The following is a 20,527-nucleotide window of genomic DNA, read 5'->3' on the forward strand; positions in this document are numbered from 1 at the left end:
GTTCAAGAAGGAACACCATCTTGTAATCTCTACATTCCTTGTTGAGTGTAATTATTAAAGGTTCTTGGTGAGCTTTTGTAAAGGTGATTCTTGGTGAACAACGTGACTATAAGCTCTTGGTGAGCAGCTGGGTTTTGTAACCATGTTGTAAAGGCTTCTCCACCTTAAAGAGGATTGCTTAGTGGATCTGGAAATCCTTCAGTTGGACTACCATGGACAAAGGCTTGGTACCGAACCACATTAATATCGTCGTGTTAAGTTTCTCTTTCCCTTGTCTTTCTTACTTGCTTTAGTTTATTTGCTTTCAAATATTAAGGTATATCATGCTTGCTTCTTGCCAAAGATAATTTTGTGTTTGTAGAAAAAAAAAAAACAAATTAATTATCCGTGAAGAACGTCTATTCACCCCACCTCTAGCCACCTGGGCCGACAGAAAACCTGTGCATTGTGCAACAAGCACGAGAAAAGAAGCAAACTGAATCATTCAATGGTCTCTAAATAACCCTAGAAACTTTCAATCATCAACCACAAATTGGCAAAACAAGACCCAGCTCTTGCAGGACCCATGCAATGATTCTGGTCTCCCACTGCGGTAATAATCACATTGGCTTTTAGCATTGAAGGAGGCATCTTATCTAGGTTCAAGCTCATATTGCAATACTCAGCCTTCGGTCTCTTTGCTGCCATCCCTGTGATGGTTTGACATTTGGTAAGGGAGGAGGGAACGGGTCGCAAAACCTGCATTTTTTCACTTCTGGATGAGCTTACTAAATTCGAAACTTGAAGGAACTATAAATTTTGAATTCAAAAATAAAGCAGTAACTTGCAACAGCACAAAACATAAGAAGCAGCTCTGCAGACTTGGATGATAAAAAAGCCATTTGCTGATTGAATTAAGACTACTCATGAGCCAGAAAGAAAGGTTTGGTTAGCAGCTTTGGATACTGGAGATTCTGCAACTCTCAAACCACCTCCTTTCCCCGCAAATAGAAAAAGACAACCAAAATAAATAAATAAATAAAAATAAGAAAACCCAATACCGGGCAAATGCAGCCGTAGCTTTAATTGCTAAAAGCTTGTATGACAAGTCTGGATTTGCAAGCTCAAATATATACTGCAAGCTTTTTACAATGAAACAATGTTTTAAAAGGTGAAGGAATAAGGGAAAGTATTTTAATCCTTAAAAGGCAAGGCATCAAAGCTACAATAAATTACATATTTTTAAAAAAAATTAAAAAATTACAAAAATAAATGAAAAAAAATCAAATATAATTTGTAAAATACTTTTATACCATTCAAAAAAATACTAACTTGAATCATTATGTAAGTCATGTCCAAAGATGGCTTTACATTACAAGATTCAAATCATTTTCAAGATCTACGATGCAACTCTCAATTATTTTGAAAGTTGTCCAGAGTTTTATAAATCAACTCATATTATGTCATTTCTTTCATATAAACAAGTAGTTCAAATATTCTAGCCTAATCTAACTTGAGGTTCATACACCCGAAATGCGCGAGCCTCAACCAAAAAGGTACAAAAGGCATGCCTTAGGGTACAAATGCATAAACCTCAGTGTGTAATGCGTTGGCCTTTTCGGATTTGGTATTTTAGACTCAGCCTCAAGGTGTGAGACTACCATGCCTAGTTTTGAGGCAAGCCACAGGGCAAGTATCAATTGAGCTTTTAAGAACTTTGCAATGAAGTATTGCAAGATATCATATTTTCCTTTGGTCGAGCGAAACAATTCACTCCTATGTGGAAAGCATTTTGGAGCATTTTCATGGCAGGTCAGAGCATTTCACCCGTGCTCCGGGAATACAATAATTATCATAACCAGTTCAGTATGGTCAAATACCAATCCTTTGAATAACGAAACAAATGCACCCTAGGCTACTTGTTTTATACTTGGAAATGGAACACGTCAATATGGGCAGCCTCTGGGTGACAAATAAGAAGGAATTGCAGTCCCTACTTCAGACTCTCAGGCTCTATCAGTGAAAGACAGCACAGTTCATGTAGCCGGGTTCAAAAGAATGGAATCTAGACAAAAGGGTTTCTGTTGTACTCATTTGCTTATGAACAGAGATCTAACTTTAAATTGGTGCAATCCTAAAAGAACTGGTCAGACTTCAATTGTAGAAACCTAAACCCAGAAAATAAAAGAAATAAACAAGAAAAAAAGGAAGGAAAATTTAAAAGGGCAAAGAAGTAGGACTCGTCGACGAATCCCCTGTTTTCGTCGACGAGCAGCCTTCTGTGTCTCATTGACAAAATTCAGGCATCATCGACGAAGAAATCCCAAATGTCAGGAAATTTCAGGCTTAAGGTTTGATGACGAACCCCTTCTTTCGTCGATGAACATCCTTTTGCAACTCGTCAACGAAGGCTCCATTCATTGACGAATTCAGTCGGGTTAACGGCCTATAAATAGATTTTTAAATTACTTCTTTATTAAGAACCTAAATATCTCTATCTTTCTCTCTCTAACCCGCACCCCTTACCCTTCTCTCTTCGATTTCTTGCCATTCGTCGCCCGAATCGACAATCGGAAGTTACCAGGAGGATCTAGGGGCGTTTTTCTACAAGTCTAGAGGAGTAGATTTTTTGAACTAGGTCTTTCCAGGCATCACTCCAAAGTTGAGGTAATGATAGAAATGGGCTATCTGTAGTTAAATGGGGTGCATGAGCCTGAGGATGTTTAATGGTTGCTAATCTAGGTTTTGAGTTGATTAAAGTGGGAAAAATGTGATTTTAAGATTTTGAACTCTGTATTGCCGTAGGGTGGGCTATAGGAGCGTTGCAGGAACTCTCTTACTAAATAGGTAAGAAGATTAAATTAAGTCAGGTATTTACTGAAAGTGAACTGGTCAAACTACTTCATATGTATGTATATTTATATCTTCAGTTGTTATATCGAAAATCAACTGTTATGTATATTTATATCTTCAGTTGTTATATCGAAAATCAACTGTTCAAAATGGACTTTTCAAATTTAGGATATATGATATGGTACTTTAAATATTATGGACGGTGGAAGGTTTGTTTATCAAATTAAATATATTATGAGGTATTTGTGGGTTAATTATGGACTATATATTGAAATTGTGTGGCAGGTGAATAAAATTTGGAGGTTATTGTATAACTGAATTTGTGTATGGTTGTGAAAATACTGGAACTGTTTGTGAAAAATGCAGTATATTGATATGACGACTGCAAGCCGGATTTTATGTGACGGCCGGGGGCCGAGTTTCACTTGACGGTTGGGGGCCAGGTTTAATTGACAGCCGAGGGCCGGGGCTTTGTTTAACAAGCTAAGAGCCGAGTGGTACATGACGACTGGGGGTCGGGCATTATGTGATGACTGGGAGTCGAGTTTTATTAAATGACAGTTTTTGTATAAAATAATATTTAAACTACTATTTTCATTACTTAAATTGCATGATATGCTTTAGGAACCCTGAGGACCAGTTGTATTGTGAGCACGGTACCGTTGCTAGGGAATCATTATTTGGCCATGTGCGCCCACACCGGATAGAGAGGTGTAGGGTGGTTTCAACCAATTTGCCTATGTAGAGATGGTATCTTCCCTAGGATCCAGACCATGAAGTGGTAAGGTAATCGGACCAGCAACTAGGTTGCGGATGCCTGCAGGTGTATATTAGCAGATGGATACTTTGACTTAGTTTGAGTTGATCCCCCAGGGCTAACGGGCCGCATAACTCGTACCATGGGGAAAATAAATGGTGTTTAGTCCCAAGGAGTGCCTTTCATGCATATATGCTAATTTATGTAAATGGCAATATTTGTTTACAGAACTAGTTTATATGGTGGAAATGAAAAGAGTATTTTCAACTGTGCAGAGTATAATGTATAACTGTTATTTTCGGTCAAATGGAGAATGGAATGTTTTCTGTATACACTAAAATTCATGTTGGTCACACACTGATATTAATTTAATCTGCCTTACTGAGAAGTGTCACCCCAATATACAAATCATTTTTCAGGACCATCTCAGGATCGAGTATAGCGAACTCCAAGATGGGGTGATAGCTAGTTTAGTTTTTGTGAGTATCTGTAAGAATTATTGTATTTAAGTTATGTATGAAGTTTTCTGGATATGTAATATGGTCGTACGGACTGAGTTAGTTTTCTTTCTTTTGGTTGGAATGTAATATGGATATCAGGAGACTTTTATTATTGTTAGCAGTTTAGAACTCTGATAATGAATTTTGGAGAATGTTATACTTATTTCGGCTACATTTATATAATGAATATGGTATCAGGTTCACAGACGTCACTAAAATAGCACCCTGGGCCCATGTGATGAGTCGGGGCACTACATCAATGGTTTGAGAACATACTCAAATTGTGCCTGAAGTTCTCTTATTCAATGAACTTAATTCTTTTGACTCCTAATCAGAATTCTGAATCTCCATCTACCCTCCTGTGATGCCTCTCTCCTCTCTTCCATTGCTAGAAAAAGTGGTGATTTATGTTACGACCATATCGCCCTTGTATGACTGAATACAAAGATGCCCAGGCTACAACCAACTCACACTGCTTGCACCACAATCATTAGTAACGGCAAGATCTAGGCTATGACCCACCACCAATTCAGCTATCTTGATCTCCGTCGCTATTTGCCTAGCCTTCTCAGATTTGGATTTCTCAGCCTTGTCTTCTACAAACTCCAACAGTTTTTGGTAACTTTTCAAAATTTTCTGTTATTTTTACCTAATTTTTCTTTAATTTTTTTGTTTGATTTTTTTATGAGAGCATTGATTCAACAATTTTCTCCTTCAATCTTTAGATATTGTTGGGGAAAGATGAAGAAGGTTGGGAGTTTTAGACTAAAACAAAAAGGATTTTAAAAATTTTTTTTTATGGTGATGCATTTTTTTAATCCATGGATCTGTAATTATTTTGATAACAATTTTTTTCCCTGTTTCTTGATCTGCCAATTGTGCATTGACATAAATTCTTTTTGCCAATTTGATGTGCAGACTATTTTTTTTTTTTACAGTTTTTTGTAAAATTTTTAGATGTTTGAACACAAAAAAACTTAACTCTCTCTTCTGGATGCCTACAAAAAGGGAATCTTTGCTGTGTGTTCGAAGTTACAGATTTGATTAGGTTCTTCTTTGGAAGCCTCTATTTGGAAGGTATTTGCCTTTTCTAATGCCATTCCTCTGCAGGCACTGTCAGAAGCTTGCCACTGGAAAATTGAAGATACCGTTGCCATCTGTGTGTACAGAATCTAAGACAGCATCACATCTTTTCATCCATGCCGGCTAGCCAAAGGCTTTCAATCTTCTTCGTGGCTGCTAAATACTTATTTATTTATTTATTTTTAAGTCAATTAGAGCGGAGAGGCAGTACTCATCACTTATCAACACATTGACAAGGAGTTCTAGCAGTTTGCTGTGATTTTAATGGAGCTCATTTGGAAATCACCAAAAAAAAAAAAAAAACAAAAATAATCTCAAATATAGAGACAGTAAAAAAGGTTGTGGATTAAGTACCCATAGACCACTGAACCATGCATGTTGGGTCAATGCGGTTTTGGACGAATTGTTTGGAACCACTTACCAGTAAGTACTATCATTGGGGTGAATTAGATAAGTTCTCGAGTCTAAGCACTGTTTTGCTGTGTCAAAAATAAATGAGGTGTTTGGTTACTTGATTTAATAGTAAAATTTTAAATAATTTTATAGCCTCCATCCTTTAAATTGTGGTGGTCTCATACAGGCATGAAAACAAGTAAATTAAAATTATAAGAAATTAAATACTAGACTCTACACATGATTATGAGATGCATATATTAGGTTAGCAATCTCATTTACCAAATCATTCATCAAGTGTGCTCGTGCAACATCAAATATGACATCATCTGGATTTTAGCAACATTCATTTACATCTCTTCACGATGATGGCTCGAAGCCAACTGGATGGAGAGGGGATTAGCCAGAGATTTTGGCCAAATTTTGGAGAAGGTTGACGCTGAGAAGATTGCTGGAGAGATCAGTTGTAGGAACAGATTTGTCGACCAACAGATTTGGGGGAATTCAATTTTGATTCCTCCTGAGATTTGCTGGACAATAGTAGGAATCCTAGTTCGGAAGTGGGAGGGCTGGGGCCAGCTGGTCATGCTATTGTGCTATCTAATATTGGGCTTGCAGCTGTTGTGGAGCTAGTTCAAGGTCATACAATGCAAATAAGGGTATTGGGCTTGATGTTTCTGGGCCTACTGGAAGAAAGGTTACACAGGGGAATGCTGGAGATAAAAAACAAAAAATGATTTGGCTGTGAAATCTAAACCCAATAGCAGGTGTTCAGTGATGAGCTTGGGAGAGACTGGTGGGAAAGTCGAAATTGTGGCGGAAGTTCTTCAAGTTGGACGTGAGATTCTACAGAAAGATCAATATCACCTGTGTAGCGATTTGGTGAAGCACGATGGGAGTTCTGAAGCTTTGCAGCGTCAAGGGGTTCAAGTGGTAGACATGTTTGAGAAAAGCTTGCCTTTTGTAATAATTTAGTCCTAACAAAGTCAATTCAAAAGCTAATCTGGAAATTGAGTTAAATTTGCTGAAATTTAAGGACAAGTAGGTGATGCAGGAGGATCTTGATTATGAGTCTCCCTTGACCTGAGAGTTCTTTGACAAGGATGATAATTATATGATAGCATGTGTGATTAGGAAAAGGGCCTGTTGTTGGATCAATAAATGGAAAACTTTGGTTCGAGAAGAATTTGTAAATGAGGTTTCAAGCTCGGATATTGTGGAACTAGGGAAATCAGATATTTTCAATCAAAGAAAAGGGATGATAGTGGACTCTTCAGGAATCTTTGTGAATGTACAGGCTGGTGTTCGCCATTTAAAGGAAGATACTGGTCATCAAAATACTGTAGTTCAGGAAGGATATTTCGCCATTGTTTCATATGTTTCAAATTCATCTTTTAATTCACATTTAGCTCCTATTTAACATTCAGTTTATTCTTCACATTCTGATATTGTTGTGCCTAATGGTAGTATGGAAAAGGGTTTGAATAAATCTCCAATGGTATCTCCTATAACTACTGAAGGGGTTTCTAAGCCTGCGAAAAATATTCTTTCCTTTCCAAGAAGAGAACCTAATTTTCTGAATTATACTACGTGCCAGAGGGAGGAAACTAAAAGGGGAAATAATCATTAGTTTAGTTCTTTAGGGGGCAAGGAGACAATCTGGATCCACAAGGCCTTTTGGATGAGATAGATTTAAATTGATAAGCCCTTCAGGTAGGAGAGTATTATTAGGGAAATTTGCGCTTGGTAGTCCTAAAGAGTAGGATACTCTTATCTTCTAGATAGGCTTCAAGAGGTATTTTGCTCATTTGATACTCTTCCTAATGTAATGGATTGCATTACGGATTTTTTTTCCCATTGTCTGTGTTGTTGGAAGTGGAGGATGTGGGGCAGTGGTGGTTTACTTCTGTGTATGGTCCCCCTAGACCTACTTTTAGATCTCAATTTTGGGAGGAACTTGGGGCTGTATATGGGTTTTGTTATATCCTAGATGGATGGTAGGGAGAGACTTCAATGGTGTGAGATTTAAAAAGGTGGTGGAAGGTTTTTGTCTAGTACACAGTTTTTATTCCTATATTAGAGACTCTGGTTTGAGAGATGTTCAGTTGCAGAATTCTTTGTTTACTTGGACTCACGGGGGGATAGAGCTGTAGCTAGTAGATTAGATCGTTTCTTTTACTGAGGAGTGGGAGGATGGGTTTCCTGATCTCACTCAAGAGATTCTTGCTAGGTTCATGTTGTATTATTTTCCTGTTTGGTTGGAGTCTAGAATGATTAAACAGGTTCCTACTCCAGTTTGGTTTGAGAATACATGGATGGACATTATGGATTTTGTAATTTGGCAAAGGAGTTTTGTGGTAGTTGCAATGCTATTTGGTGGGGAGGTTTTAGATTTATGAAGAAGCTTAAAGGGTTGAAAGGGAAGTTTAAAAGTGGATTTTAGAGGTGTCTGGAAATGTTACAGTTTTTTTAAAAGGGAGCAATTTGAGTGAGTTGGGTGTGTTGGATAAGGAGAATTTTTTTTTTTTGTTTTTCGGGGGGGGGGGGGGGGGGGGGGAGGGGTGTGGACGCTTATTGAGGAGGGGAGAGGGAGAATTTTGAGTTTCATGAATAAGCTAGAAAGTGTTCTTAAGGAGTTTAGGGGAGGCAGAAAACCAAGATTAAATGGGTTAGAGAGGGGTACTGCAATTCTAAATTCTTTCATAAGGGGCTAATGGGCAAATGAGGTGTAATTCTATTAGAGAATTGGAGTTGAGGTCAGGGCAAATAGTGATAGAAGAGAGGTTGATAGCAGAAAAGGTAACTGATTTTTTTTTTTTTTTAGGGCTTGGTTCGCTGAAGAAGATTTAGAAAGACCTATGCTTGAGCTGTTCAAGTGGAGGGTCCTATTTCGGATGTCCAGTTGTCTTGGTTGGAGAGGCCTATTAAGGAAGAGGACAGGGTATTAGCTTTTGGTCTCGCTAGGGATAAGCCTCCTAGACTTGGTGGGCTTAATATAGATCTTCTTCTTCATTTTTCTTTTTATTTTTTTCAATGTTGATCAGTCATTGTAAAACTTACTCGCATTTGTAAACGTGTTTAGCCTATTTGCTTCCCTTGCTAAACACATGTTGCCTGCGGAGGTGTTGGTAATCAATTGAGTTGCTTTACAATTTACTGCATGATTCTCATTTGCTCACATGATTGCTTATTGCTTCCGTTTACTTTACATTTGATAATTATGAACGTGTTCCTGTGGTAAACCACAATATACTTTTAGCTGACTAGTTAAGTAAAGAATGTTATAGCTAGGGCCGCATAGCCCTTCACAAGATGTGAAGTGTTCGGCTTGTGACAGTTGGTTAATTGTTTTGTGAATTCAGTTGTTTTCATGTTATAACTCTGCCTGTGATGCACTTAATGTCCTAATATTTTCACACACAACTGGTCCCAAGCCCAGGTAAAGGAGGAGGGTTACGTTAGGTAGTTGACAGCCAGCATAAATGATATGAATCTTTACCAAAAATTCACTACGGCGTCCCGTACAAGCGACGAATTGCACTTATACCACCTAGGTGTAGTGAAAAGTGGGCAAGGGTGGGCTCAGTTGCCGTTAAGAAGCGACGCGACGTGTCGGCGCTTAGGTACGTTGTCAAATACACGAGGGTTCCTGCATCATTTTGGATGTGGGCAGATAAAGAAGTTAGTTTAGGGGACTAAGATTAGATTCGCAACTTGGAATATAGGGACACTTACGGGTAAAAACATAAAAATTGTGGACACAATGATTAGAAGAAAAATTAATATAAGCTGCCTTCAAGAAACTAAGTGGGTGGGGGAGAAAGCTAGAGAAATTGATAAATTAGAATTTAAACTTTAGTACACTGGAAAAGAAAAACATAAGGATGGGATAAGAATTGTTGTAGACAAAAACTTGAAAGGCAGTGTTGTAGATGTAAATAGAGTAGGGGATAGAATTATAAAAATCAAGATGATCTTAGGCCAAGAGATAATAAATATCATTAGTGCTTATGCTCCTTAAGTAGGCTTATCAGAAAATTTTAAGAGACAATTTTAGGAAGATATAGATAGTATCATACAAGGCATGTCAAGGACTGAGAAAATATTCATAAGAGCAGATCTGAATGAGCACATTGAAAGGGATAATAAAAGTTATGAGAGATTACATGAAGGATATGAATATGGAGACAAAAATGAGTCTGGAGAGATGATCTTAGACTTCTCTATGTCATACGATTTTCTTACAATGAATATTTGCTTTAAGAAGAGACAAAAACACTTATAACCTTCAAAATAAACAAAATAAAAGTTAAATGGATTTTTTCTTAACTAGGAGGGTAGATCATTTATCATGTAAGGATCGTCATGTTATCCCAGGTGAATGCTTAATCATATAATATAGAGTTTTAGTGTAGATATATGTATTAAAAAATGGAAGAGAAAGGATAAAATAAATCAATGTAAGAGAACTAGATAGTGGAACCTAAAGGGAGAAAATATATAATACAACAACAACAACAACAAAATCAAACCTTAAGTCCCACTAGGTGGGGTCGGTTATATGAATCATTTTCCATCAATTTATGCGATCATGGACCGTTTCTTTTGACAAATTTAGAGATATTAAATCTTTACTATCTCCTCCCAAGTTATTTTAGGTCTACCCGTACCCCTTCTACTGGCCCCCACAGTTCTAACTCACTCTTCCTCATTGGTGCACTATGTGGCCTACGTTCCAAGTGTCCATACTATCTGAGTCGTCCCTCCCTTATCTTATCCTCTATAGGAGCTACACCTAACTTACTGCGAATATGTTCATTCCTTAATTTATCTTTCAATGTTATACCACTCATTCATCTAAACATTCTCATCTCGACAACTTTTACTTTTTGGATATTATATTTCTTCGTCGCCCAACATTCCGATCCATAAAGCATAATTGGTCTTATAGCTATCCTATAAAACTTCCCTTTCAATTTTAAGGGTATTTTACGATCACAGAGCACACATGAAGCACTTCTCCATTTTACCCAACCTGCTTTAACTCTATACATTACATCATCTTCAATTTCTCCTTCAACTTGCATAATAGATCCAAGGTATCGAAATCTACAAGTGTTATTTATTTCTTCATCATCAAATTTAACTTTGTCTCAAATATTTCTCCTATCACACTAAAATTACATTTCATATATTCTGTTTTATTTCAACTTATCCTAAAGCCTCCAGATTCTAAAGCTTTTTTCCATAATTCCAACTCAGCCTCTACTCGGTCCTTAGTTTCATCAATTAATACAATATCATCTGCAAACAACATACACCATGGAACCTCCTTTTGAATACTCTTAATCAATGGTCCATCACTAAAGCAAAAAGATACGGACTCAAAGCAGATCCTTCATGTACACCTATGGTGATTAGAAATTCTCTAGTTTCTCCATCTATAGTCCTTACCCTAGTCATTACTCCATCCTACATATCCTTAATGACATCAGTATACCTACTACATACACCCTTTTTTTTTTTTTTTCTAAAACCCACCATCAAACTTCCCTAGGTATCCTATCATATGCTTTCTCAAGGTCAATAAATATCATATGCAAGTCCCTCTTCTTTTCCCTAAACTTTTCCATTAATCTTCTTAAAAGATTGTAGCTTCTATGGTAGATCTCCAAGGCATAAAACCAAATTAATTTTCTGAGACCTTCGTTTCCAACCTTAATCTTTGTTCAACTATCCTTTCCCATAGTTTCATCGTATGACTCCTAAGTTTAATTCCACGATAGTTATTACAATTTTAAATATCTCCTTTCTTTTTTTATATAGGTATTTAAGTGTTTTTCCTCCATTCATCTAACATTTTCTTAGTTTTTATAATTGTATTAAATAAATTAGTTAACCATATAATTCCGTCATCATCTAAGCATTTCCAAATTTCAATTGTGATGTTATCTGGTCCCATAGCTTTCCCATTTTTCATCTTTTTTAGTACAAACTTAATTTCGTTAACTCTAATTTTGTGAATAAATCTCATATTTTTAGTCTTTTCCTCATTTGACAATTCTAAATTTAAGCATTCTATTTGATTTTCATTACTGTCTTTGTCTTAACTAAGATAATATCATCCTCACTTTTTATACATTTTACATTTCCTAAGTCTTTACTCTTCCTTTCTTTAACTTTAGCAAGTTTAAATATATCTCTTTCCCCTTATTTTGTATCTAATATATCATAAAAACTATTAAATGATTTGTATTTATCTTCACTAACGACCTTTCTTGCATCTTTTCTTAACTCCTTATACTTTTCAAAGTTATCTCTGTTTTTACATTTTTACCACATTTTATACCAAATTCTTTGTCTTTATGGTTTTTTGTACAACTTTATCCCACCATCAACTTTATACCAAATTTTTGTCTTTATGGTTTTTTGTACAACTTTATCCCACCATCAACTTTCTTTGCTCTTCGAGAATCTTCCCCTTGATTCACCTAAAATCTCTTTTGCTATCTTGTTAATAGAGCTAGCCAATCTACTCCAAAGATTATTTGTATCTATCCCATCCTCTATAGTCCAATGCCCATCTTTGATTATTTTATCTTTAAATTTTATTATATTTTCTCCTTTTAGGTTCCATCACCTAGTTCTCTTACAGTGGTTTATTTTATCCTTTTTCTTCCATTTTTTAATAAATATATTTAACACTAAGACGATGATGTGTGGTTAGGGCATTAGGCTTTCACTTGAAATAACTTTATAATCCTTGCATGATTAACGATATACCCTCCTAGTTAAAAAAAAAAAATTATTTGACTTATATTTTGTCTACTTTTAAAGGTTACTAAATGTTCTTCTCTCTTCTTAAAGCAAGTATTCATTATACTAAAATCATATGACATAGTGAAGTCTAAGATCATCTCCCCAAGCTCATTTTTGTCCCCATATCCATATCCTCAGTATCCTCTCATAATTTTTATTATCTCTTTCAACGTGTCCATTCAGATCTCCTCCTATAAATATTTACTCATTCCTCATATGCCTTGTATAATACTATCTGTATCTTCCCAAAATTGTCTCTTAAGATTTTCTGCTAAGCCGACTTGAGGAGCATAAACACTAATGATATTTATTATCTCTTGTCCTAATACCATCTTGATTTTTATAATTCTATCCCCTACTCTATTTACATCAACAACGCTATCTTTTTAATTTTTATCAATAATAATTCCTATTCCATTCTTACGTTTTTCTTTTTCAGTGTACCAAAGTTTAAATCTTAATTTATCAATATCTCTAACTTTCCCCCCCACCCACTTAGTTTCTTGAAGGCAAAAGATATTAATTCTTCGTCTAATCATTATATCCACAATTCTATGCTTTTAAACGTAAGTATCCCTATATTCCAAGTTGCTAATCTAATCTTAATTTCCTGAACTAACGTCTTTACCTGCCCACGTCCAGAATGATGCAAAAACTCTCGCATATTTGATACCTGGGCGCTGACACGGCGCATCGCTTCGGGGCGACGACTTAGCCCACTCTCGTCCACTTTTCACTACACCCGGGTGGTACAAGTGCAACGCGTTGCTCGTAGGGGACATCCCAGCAAATATTTTGTAAAGATTCATATCATAGTGATCTGGCAAATTTTACACTGGCTGTCAGCTACCTAATGCAACCCTACTCCTTTACCCAGGCTTGGGACCGGTTATGTGTGAAAAAATTAAGACATTAAGTGCATCACAGGCGGAGTCTAAAGGAAGAAAATATAATAAAATTTAAAAATAAAATGATCAAAGATGGTGACTAGACTATAAAGGATGGTGTAGACACACACTCTCTTTAGAGTAGGATAGCTAGCTCTATTAAAAAAACAGCAAAAGATATTTTAGGTGAGTCAAGAGGAAGATTTTCAAATAGTAAAAAATATTGGTGGTGGGATCAAGATGTTCAAAAATAGGGAGGAGAGACATGAAGTAAACAAGGAGATTTGTCAAGGTGCTTTTGATGAGGATGAGTCAGAAATTCCTCTTCCATCCAGCCAACATTTTTTCAAATTTCTCAGTGTTGGGATCCCACACTCCTTTGTCTTTGAGTTTGCTGCCATGAGGTAGCCCAAGGTAGTTAATAGGGAAAGTACCCATTTTGCAGCCTCAAAGATCAGCAAGGACAGGCCCATCTACATTTTCTCCCATTGGAATGATTTCACTTTTTCCAAGGTTAACATTCATACCTAAAATTGCCTCAAACCCTGCCAAGATACATCTTGAATTCAAAATGTGGACAAGGTCATCCTCACAAAACACAATAGTCATCAACGAACAGGAGATGCGTGACCTCCATAGACCTATCGGGTCTGCCAACTCTAAGGCCTTTGAACAACCATTCTCCTGTAGATTTAATCAACATGAAGCTCAACACCTCCATCACCACAATGAACAAAAGGGGGGATAAAGGGTCCCCTTGTCACAAACCCCTAGAGGAGAGGAAGAAATCAGTGGGTCACCCGTTGATTAACACAGAGAAGATTGTTGAGGCGATGCAATAAGCGATCCAACTACACCAATGCTCCCCAAAACCCATTTTCCTGAGAACAATGAGAAGGAAGTTCCAATTCACATGCTCAAAAGCTTTCCCCATATCAAGTTTACACACCAATCCCTTTTTCTTTTCCTTTTGGTAAGTATCCACTACCTCGTTTGCAGTCAAGGAGAGAGACAAATTGTTAGTCGAGTTTGTTAGATGCAACTGATAGGACACACACCTACTCATTTGCAGTGCACTGGAGCAGCTAAACTAGATTCACAACATAGTCACAAAACAAATTGTATATGAAACTTTTAAGGCTTCATATTCTTTTCAAATGTGACTTATCTTTGTAAGTGCTAAACAGGAAAGAAATAATAATGATAGAAAGGCTATTTACTGTCTTTGAACAGGAACTTAATTTTCATTATCGTCCACCAAATTTCAACAGTCATTACCTTAATTAGCTTAATACATCAATGGTTTAAAAAAATTGAGCATTTACAAAACTTCATACACGCTAAAGTATTCACTTTCACAACATACAAAGGGGTTGCATAATCTGTGCTACTTTCAAGTTTCAATTGTACAAGAACACATTGTGTGGTTCATATGAAGTATCCCAGCCCATTTGATTACTTGGTACCATATGAACAGAATTGGTATCATTTTTACCAAGTTTTAGGAAGGGTGGCGGAGCTCAAGGGACAAAGGAATTTCTTAGTTATTATTATTAGTCATTAAGAAATGCCATTGAACGTTGCTTGGGAATTTTGAAAATAATTTTAGATATAAAAAACATTTCCTCTTAATACAACACAAAATATTCAATATTGTTAGCAAAGGAACTGTGAAGGTTTGCTACCACTTAAACCCGTCTCAACTTGAACTTTGGAACAAGAACACGACTTGAACCACTAATCTTTATGCTTCACCGCTTTACCTAGATAATCATCACACCCTCAAAAATATCCCCTTTGCAACACTCTTGTTGGCACAATCTAAGATTCCTTTCGACCTTTTGCTTTCAAACTTAAAAAAAGTCCACAAGCAATGTTCCTTATGGATCTAATCAGTTGTTTTGGATATAATCACACAAGTTTTGTTTTATACTTGTTAAATCCCAACAATTTTTTATGCATAAATATTTTTATGAATCCTCCATGACTAGAATTTAAACACATTAAATCTTTTTAATCAAAAATTGCATTTATACTATTGAGTCATTCTATATATTGCTATTGAATTAATGTCTTGAAATATATGCATGTCACGGGTGGCAAATTTCCAAGGCCACGAGGAACTACTATTGCCCTAATTTGCCTAAATTGTGATGGAGTCACACCTATATGGCAACAAGAATACACAAGTCCTATCAATCTGTACTCCTCATTCACAGAAACACTCTAGTGTCCAGTTCAGTGGTTAAGTCTCACGGGATGACAGCCCTTGTTCTAAATGAGATTATCATTGAGGAACCAAGAGTTGAACAATAAAGCAATTTAACTTGCATTCCACCAGTGCTAAGGGCAACTCTAATCCCATAGCACAATCCTTGCGTAAAAGCATTTGTCACTTACCATCCACCAACATGAACTAAGGAGAGTGGCACAATATACTATTCAATTTAGTCATCCAAAGGGTCAACAACCCTTAATGATCCAGTCTGGAATGGGACGACAACATCCAAGAGCATACCCAAGGGCCAACAAGGGTGAACAACCTTCCAAGTTGAGAGTGATACGCGACTTCATTCTCCAGTAAGTCATCTATGGGGCTCCCCATCTTACACAAAATCCCAAAACTCCCCTCAAGATGTTGAGAGTCTGCCCTTGTGCATTCCTTAGGGTGCTCACTTAATAGGGTTGTTTAAAAATATCTGAAAATTGATCTAAACCAAACCGAACCAAAATTTCAATTAACCGGTTTGTAGGGTTCAGTTTCAATTTAGATATTTTTAAGTTTTTGGATATCGGTTCGGTTTCAATTTGTGTTGATCCCGAACCGACAGTTACCCAATCTCCAAACTCCACTCTCTCTAGTCTCCACTCCAACCACATGGTCCACACTAAGTGGCGACGCTTGCTAGCAGTGAGCACCAGCAAATCTACATAAATTGAGATGTCTACAACCACCAACCTCCACTCCCTCTTTCGGACATCACACTAATCGGCGTAGTTGCTGACTTGCGAGTCCCTAGTCCCACATTTTTGCTCTCCACCTTGCCACCTCGCCAGATTTGCTCATGTCCGTTGCCGCCGCCTTGCTGGGTCTACTGCCTTGCCAGATTTATAGGTAAACTTGCAAGAGATCATTCAACTAACTTGCTAGGGTCCTCCGATTAGAGCGGGTCTTTGTTGAGTGACTCAATTTAAGAATTGGTGCTTTATGTTTTTTGATTATTAGAATTAGTAATATTGAATAATTTTTTTAATTTGAATTTATCTCCAAAACATTAATATTTATAAACTTTTAATAACTGATTGATTCATATAAGACATCCAAATCAAATCGTTCGTTAAACACACTCGATTTGATTTTGGTTCAGAAAATATCTAAACCGATAGGATCAATTCAATTTGGTGAACAAAAGTTTGGTTCGGATACCCAGAACCATGAACCATGAACAACCCTATCACTTAATGTGCAAATTGTAATACAATGCAATTCTAAACCATAAATCTGCAGCAATTGAACTTCCACTAACTAGAATGAAACAAAGCACTAACATACCTTGTGGTTTAAAGTTCCAACAGACGCCTCACTGTTCAACTGCCAAGCAATGTATAATCGACGACCCAGCTGGGGCAGAAAGAACCGAGCTGGACCAAACAATTGATCCCCACAACTGCCCATCACCCTCTCTCCGAACCTCCACTTCTGCACACGCAATCTCCATCTCCTTGCCTTTCTTCCCGTCCTCCCAAACCACCACCAACTTGCCCCCAACATTCGCCATTGTTGCTCCGCACAAGAACTTCGGCAATCCCTTGTCCACCCCCCTCAACTCCATCCACACATCCTTCTCCACATCATATCCCCTAATCCTCCCCAAATAATCATAGCAATACAACACCCCATTCACCACCGCAGCCCGTCCTCTCCACCCCATATCCAGCCCCGGGGACACCGCCGCCCACGCCGCTGTCACCGGATCAAACGTCACCCCGCCCCGATCCGCCATCGCGAATATCCTATTCCCCACCACCGCGCTCGCGTGCATCCACTTCTCCTTCACCTCCACGGGGCTCGGCACGCCCGCCCACGAACCCAGATCCGGATCGAACACCTCCGCCCAATTCGCGGACCGCGCCCACGAGTCCACCACGCACCCGCCGATCACGTACACCTTCCCGGCAACGACGCCCGCGGCCGCGAACTCCCTCCCGACGCGCATCCGCTGACCCAGATCCCATCTGTTAGATATCGTGTCGAAGATCCAAACGTCCGGCGAAGGGATGTCGTTGACGCAGCCGCCGATGACGAAGATTTTCGGACCCACGACGGCGACGGCGGAGCCGACAGCGGCGGAGGGTAGGGGCGGGAGAGGGGAGAGGGTAGATGAGCTTTGAAGAAGAGCGAACCACTTGGAGGAGCGATGGACGCGGATGTTGATAAAGAGGAAGGGCCGGGAGCAGTTGAGGCGAGAGCGGGTGGCGAAGAGGAGAGGGGAGCGGAGGAGGGAGCGCCAAGATTTGGAGACGGCGGAGAGAGTGGGATGGTGGACGAGGGGGACGCGGGCGATGCACTGTAGAGCAACATCGTTTGGGAGACCGGGGATGAGAAGGGGCGGCAGAGGGTCGCCGGAGCTGGAGGTTTGGTCGGCCATGGCGACTGGCGAGGTCTAGTAGGTGACCGGAGCGGACTGTGATTCTGTGGAAGTACCTAATCTGGCTGAGATTGGATATGGAGAGCCAGCCCCCTAATCAAACTTTAAAGTAATACAAATGATTAATTAATAAAAATAATTTATTAATCAACTGTAAGAAAATTTTAATCAAATTATTTCAAAATCATATAAAAATTTAAATTATTATTTAAAGTCGATATTATTAGAGGACCCAGACAGATAATTTGAGAAAAATAAGTATTGGGCGTAATATAAATTTTTGAATGCAATCAATCAGTTAATCTCATTTTGTATAATCAATTTTTAGCTTATTGAAAATAAAACTTTCGATAAAATAAATTTAAAAATGGAAAATTATCAAAAATTATAATATATATATATTTTTTTTACTTTAGTAAACATATATTCAAGAAATTTAAAAATATAAAAAATATAAACTTCAAAAGACAACAAAAACATGTTGAAACCTAAAATATTTTTGTCACTAAACAAATGAAAAACAAATTGTATGATTGACCCCCAAAGATTTAGAGTTGGTCATAAAACTATTTCCAATTAGAAAATTTAAAGGTTGCACCATGTTCGGGATAATGTGCAAGGCATTCGTGAATATGCATAGTATGTTTTCATTGTAATTTTAGTTGTTTGTTGCGTAATTTTGTCCATATATTTATTAAATTTCTTAAACTAAGGAAAATAGTTTTGGCATGCTTGAGTTAACATATTAAATTGTTGATTTTATTGATTTCTACTTGAATCTTTGACTCTCTAGATTTTTTTTTCTTGGGCAATTCTTCTCTCCTAAACATTTTCTATACATTTTTGTTTAGAAACTATGCAATATATGGATTTATTGTTGAAAAATCTCTATAAGAGACTAAGGGTCCATGTAGTTGTGAAAATTATTTTTTATTTTTTATTTTTTATTTTTAGTTTTCTAAAGAATTTAAGAATATTTTAACTTATCTTTTAATTTTCAAGATTCAATTTAAAAGGTAGAAAATATAGAGTTTATTTAAATGTTCAAACAATTTTTTTATTTTTTATTTCCATGTTTCAAAATAACTACAAAATAGATAACTTATTTTTTAACTTTTCAAAATTATAAGAGATAGCAATTGGGGTCATAAATTTTGTGACTTAAATTTGAATTTATTGTGAATTTTGAAAGACTCAATACATAATCCATACAAATCAAAGTCCAACGTTCAAATTCCATGCTCCCATACATAAGGTAAGAGTTAGAAATTTAAAAAAAAAATAATAACTTTTCTATATAAATTTAGAGATTTGGAAAAATAAGATGCCATTTTTGTCATTTTATATTTTGGTCAAACTTAGCAAGTGGGGGTGAACTAGCCAACTTTATCCCATCTAAATGGGCCAAGTCCCCTTCTTGGTCAGCCTCATTCTCCTTTTATATTACACTAAACATGGGTTAAGGGTCTTTAGCCTAGCCTAACCAAACCAAGTCTACTTAGTGAACCAAATGATAAACCACAAAAGCCTTAAAAATGGAGTTCTCACATGTATTTTTTTTGGGGGGTAAATTTACCACAATATTATAAGTACTTTAAAGTAATTATGTATCTAGGAAAATATAGGGAATGATATAAACATGATGTTCTTGTTTCTTTTGTATTTTCTGTCAGTACTAGTATATTTCTCTTATATTCTTTCAAAATATATATAAATATATTATGTGATATATTGATAACTCAATATAATATTTTGCCTCTATTCAATACTTGAGTGTTAGTTATTTAAATAAAAAGAAAAATATTTTTTTTTTCTAAAAAAAAAAATCACAGAATGATCTAAAGAGAAGATTTTAAAAAATGTATAATGGATGAAACTTAGACTATCTAAAGTAAATTAAGGGCTAAAGGTAATTTAAAAAAAAAATAAACAATCTAAAAAGTAAAAAGAGGGGAATTAGGGATCTGCGATGCTCTCAGCACTGGTTATGAAGACAAGTCTATTGTGCGCTGATTGGGCTCTCCGCTAATGGTCCACAAGATCTTCTGTTTAATCATTGCAGTAGTCTCCCTTCTCTATCGAACATTCGATTGAGCTTGGTTCTGTTTGGCCAGCGTTTCGCGGATGGAGGGGGAAAATAGTCTTGGGTCCTGCTCCTGGAGCCAACAAGTTGGTGTCGATGAGAGAAGATTGTTTGATCAGCAACAGGGTTCTAGAGGGCAGGAAGAAGGGGAGACTGCAAAATTGAGTAGCTTCTTCCCTACTTTGTCGGGAAGAAGCCTTGATTTGGAGTTCTTCAGCCTCGAGGTCCAAGAAGGTAAGGCAATCGTTGCTCCACCTCCTAAAATCTTTGAAATTGGTAAAAAGAAATAAAGTGGTTCATGTTGACCCTATAGGTTATATCATGTTTTGATAATGACAAATATCTTTGTATCTTACCTATGCCCTGAGTTGTGTGTAGGTTCATTCTCGCATGAAATGGCAAAGTCTTACATCATATGGTGGCATATGGAGATACAAGGAAAAGAAGACCAAATTGTTTTCATTTGTATTTAATATTTAAATTAATTTTGGGTCTGTAATAATCATGGGCTGTAATAATTAATG

The 20,527-nt window shown here is 37.0% G+C and overlaps 1 protein-coding gene across 1 annotated transcript; it reads right to left on the reverse strand.

Annotated features, from left to right (window-relative positions):
* Positions 1–347: 347 nt before the first annotated feature.
* Positions 348–18,015, reverse strand: LOC131159213 (F-box/kelch-repeat protein SKIP6). The gene is made up of 2 exons (XM_058113939.1): positions 16,825–18,015; positions 348–738 (listed from the first exon to the last, which is right to left on the reverse strand). The coding sequence occupies exon 1, from the start codon at positions 17,918–17,920 to the stop codon at positions 16,853–16,855; it is 1,068 nt and encodes a 355-aa protein (XP_057969922.1). The 5' UTR covers positions 17,921–18,015; the 3' UTR covers positions 348–738; positions 16,825–16,852.
* Positions 18,016–20,527: the final 2,512 nt, after the last annotated feature.

Source organism: Malania oleifera, chromosome 7, assembly GCF_029873635.1.
Source record: "Malania oleifera isolate guangnan ecotype guangnan chromosome 7, ASM2987363v1, whole genome shotgun sequence".
In the NCBI taxonomy this organism is placed as follows: Eukaryota; Viridiplantae; Streptophyta; class Magnoliopsida; order Santalales; family Ximeniaceae; genus Malania; species Malania oleifera.

What these genes read in the sequence shown, in the direction of transcription:
- LOC131159213 (XM_058113939.1), bottom strand. Translation starts at nt 17,920, where the DNA reads ATGGCCGACCAAACCTCCAGCTCCGGCGACCCTCTGCCGCCCCTTCTC.